Source organism: Sinohyriopsis cumingii, chromosome 14 (genome assembly GCF_028554795.1).
Source record: "Sinohyriopsis cumingii isolate HCF-2022 chromosome 14, ASM2855479v2, whole genome shotgun sequence".
NCBI classification, from domain to species: Eukaryota; Metazoa; Mollusca; class Bivalvia; order Unionida; family Unionidae; genus Sinohyriopsis; species Sinohyriopsis cumingii.
Window position 1 is genome coordinate 80,914,325 of NC_142974.1, and position 3,910 is coordinate 80,918,234.

General features: G+C 32.9%; 1 protein-coding gene across 1 annotated transcript; it reads left to right on the forward strand.

Moving 5' to 3' along the window:
* The first annotated feature begins 542 nt into the window (after window positions 1–542).
* Window positions 543–2,413, forward strand: LOC149784230 (uncharacterized). The gene has a single exon (XM_089932962.1). The coding sequence runs from the start codon at window positions 545–547 to the stop codon at window positions 2,009–2,011; it is 1,467 nt and encodes a 488-aa protein (XP_089789088.1). The 5' UTR covers window positions 543–544; the 3' UTR covers window positions 2,012–2,413.
* Window positions 2,414–3,910: the final 1,497 nt, after the last annotated feature.

Genomic DNA, 3,910 nt, shown 5'->3' on the forward strand with positions numbered 1-3,910 from the left:
ACCTTTACATATCCTCTCGGACAGGCATAAAAAGACAAGAAAAAAGCGAAAAAGAAAACAACATATTTTAGTTAATTAATTCATTTGTACAGCATTATTTAGACATTAAAAATATAAATTGATAACTAAGTTTTCTACTACCATTTAATGACAAAAAAACGTTTAATTATATTATGGTAAATATTATTACATATTATCGAGAAGAAAAAATACTACAGTACCTTCTCCAAAGCTCTCCAAAACCTTTCGCAACGGGTTTCCAGAGTAATATTTGTGAAATACTGTCACATACAGCACGTCTACCGCTTGTGATCTCAGTTCATTTGTTATTTGCACTGATATTTCCTGAACACTTATCTCTGAATATGGCCTTTATCAAGCAAAGCAAAAAATGTAAAATTTAAACCGTCTCTTTCAAGTACATGAGCAGCTATGCCAGTCAATTTCCCGCGCACGAGACACTGAGAAATGGGTGCTCTATCCGGTACTTGTATTGGAATTTCTGTAATAGAATCTATCACGGTGTTGCTGTTTGAGGAGTTATATGAAGATATATACTAGAGATAAAACATATAGATGCGAACTTTGTGATAAAATGTTTAGACGTAATAGTAATTTCAAGAGCCCCGTGAGGATACATACTGGAGATAAACAATTTAAATGTGAAGTCTGTGATAAAAAGTTTGGAAATAGTAGTTATTTACAAAAACACACAAGAATCCATACTGGAGATAAACCATACAAATGTGAAGTTTGTGATAAAATGTTTGGATTTAGCAACGATTTGAAGAAGCATACTAGGATCCATACTGGAGAAAAACCATTCAGATGTGAACTGTGTGATAAAATGTTCGGACAGAGTAGTCATTTGAAGATCCACATGATAATTCACACTGGAGATAAACCATTCAAATGTGAACTTTGTGATAAAATGTTTGGACAGAGTTGTAATTTGAAGATCCATATGAGGATACATAATGGAGATAAACCATTCAAATGTGAAATTTGCGATAATATGTTTAGACAGAGCAGTCATTTGAAGAACCACATGAGAATCCATACTGGAGATGAACCATTTAAATGTCAAATTTGCGATGAAATGTTTAGACATGATAATTATTTCAAGGTCCACATGAGGGCACATACAGGAGATCAAACATTCAAATGTGAAATTTGTAATAAAATATTTGGACAGAGTAGTAATTTGAAGAGTCACATGTGGATACATAGCGGAGTTAAACCATTTAAATGTGAAGTTTGTGATAAAATGTTTGCACAAAGTAGTCATTTGAAGAGGCACATGATAACCCATACTGGAGAAAAACCATTCAAATGTAAAATTTGTGATAAAATGTTTGGATATAGTAGTCATTTGTTGAACCACATGAGAATCCATGCTGGAGATAAACCATTCAAATGTGAAGTTTGTGATAAAATGTTTAGACATAGTAGTAATTTAAAGGCCCACATGAGGACACATAATAGAGATCAACCATTTAAATGTGAACTTTGTAATAAATTGTTTGGTGAGATTAATAATTTGAAGAGGCACATGAGAATCCATACTGGAATTAAACCATTCAGATGTGATTTATGTGATAAAATGTTTGCACAAATAAGTTCTTTGAAGAACCATATGAGAATTCATACTGGAGATAAACCATTCAAATGTGAAGTTTGTAATAAAATGTTTAGACAGAGTAGTACTTTGAAGAGCCACCTGAGAATCCATACTGGAGATAAACCATTCAAATGTGAAATTTGTGATAAAACGTTTGGACATAGTAATCTTTTGAAAAACCACTTGAGAATCCATACGAGAGATAAACCATACAAATGTGAGGTTTGTGATAAAATGTTTGGACGGAGTAGTACTTTGAAGATCCACATGAGGATACATACTGGAGTTAAGACATTCAAGTGTGAAGTTTGTAATAAAATGTTTAGAGAAAATTGTCATTTGAAGAAACACATGAGAATTCACACTGGAGATATGCAAACAGAATTCTAAGGTGAAGTGCATGATTAAAGGTTTAGACAGATTGCAGTTTAAAGAGGCACTTGAGATAAACCATTCACATGTGAAGTTGGTGACATCATTCTAAGGCAAAATACTGCTTTGGAGAACCACAGGAGGATGAATACTGGAAAGAAACCATGGACATGTTATGTTTTGTGATAGAATGTTTATGCAGGGTTGACATGAGAATACATACTTGATATAAACCATTTAAATGTGTTGTTTATGATACAGATATGAGTGATGCTAGTTTTATGTAGTGTCACAGGATGGTGTATACTGTTGATAAAATATTCAGAGGTTTTGAGAGAGTAAATATTCAACAATAACATGATAATACATAATGGAGAATAAACATTAAAGGGTGCAGTGTTTTCATTTTTAGCTTAATAGTGTTATGAAAGTAGGTCTTAAAAGAGCAGACTACTGGATCATATGAAGAAATACAGAATTACAGAAACCTTCAGGGAATTGTAGTCCTTAAAAATACACATTTCAGACCCATAAACAACTTTTAAACTTTTAGATAAACATAGATGATCAAAAGTCAAAACTTTCAGAAAATGAAAAGCATTCAAGCTTCATTTTTTAGTCCATAAATAGCTCACTGGAATAAGGTATACATATTCAAATAACTTCTGATGTTACCATTGAAGCTGATGATTCCATGTAAACATTAGCGAAATGAAGACCGGCATCACAGAAAAGGAAATTTGTTTTAGTGTGAAAAGAGCGTACAGATGAAATCTGTTTCATGAAGAAATAAATCTCTGGAACTACAACAGATACAATGCTGATGTCCAACCTATGGTAAATAACCAGAACTAAGTTGATACAAGAAAAAGAAGGACATCACAAACATTTAAATACATATGCTAGATTATTAATGATCTAGTTGATAAACTGAATTCATATTAATGTTTTCAGCAGATTGAAGTCACAGTGAACTTATTACATAAATTAATACTAATAGAGGAATGTATATGTATTCAGTATAATGGATAAAGGATAATGCAATGCACATGTTCAGCCCATGGTAAATGACAAGAAGTAAGTTGATACAAGGAAAACAAAGGCATCTCCAATCAGTTAAGTACATATGCTATATTTTCAATGATCTAGTTGATAAACCAAATTCAAACTGATGCTTGCAGGAGATTGAAGTCACTGTAAATGTATTCAACATAATGGACAAAGAACGTTTTAATGTGAGAATTGGGTTCCCGCACTAACGGGAAATCGGGAAAAGGTCCGGAGAAATAATATTTTTTGTTCCCGACCGTGAAATGTTCTGGAATTTCGCAAATATTGATGCAAGTCGGGAAAAACCCGGGAATTTTCCGCCACCACTTGACGCCCGAAACAATCACGTAATTAAATCGTAACTTAACTGATCACGGGTTCTAACCAGATTATTCAGAGGGTGCAGTATGTATCATTTGGGTGGTTCTAATAAACATATATGCTGAGTCAATTCAAACGCTCGGTAGACTTTTGTTTACAAGGTCAGCACAATATCCACATCTTACCTTACGTGGAAGTTATGAAAACCACTCTAGTGTCACAAAAAGGCAAACATCATAGTGGCAACGAGTAGCCGCTTACCTCAAAGAATAGCCGCCTTGCAATATTTAAACGTTGTTAGATCGAATGAAACATGCATGAAATGAATATGAAAATTACTTATTTTCTCAGATATTGTGAGTATTAAAATCGGAGTTGATGAAATGTGACCTGATACTGATTTGCATTGCAAGTCGTATGAGTACACAAATCTTACAACTCACATTTTCAAATGTTGTAGAGAAAAAATAAATATTAAATGAAATTCATATACTGGTTGTAATAAAAATACAATAATGAAAGAACACAAAATTTCCATATTTATTT

What these genes read in the sequence shown, in the direction of transcription:
- LOC149784230 (XM_089932962.1), top strand. Translation starts at nt 545, where the DNA reads ATGAAGATATATACTAGAGATAAAACATATAGATGCGAACTTTGTGAT.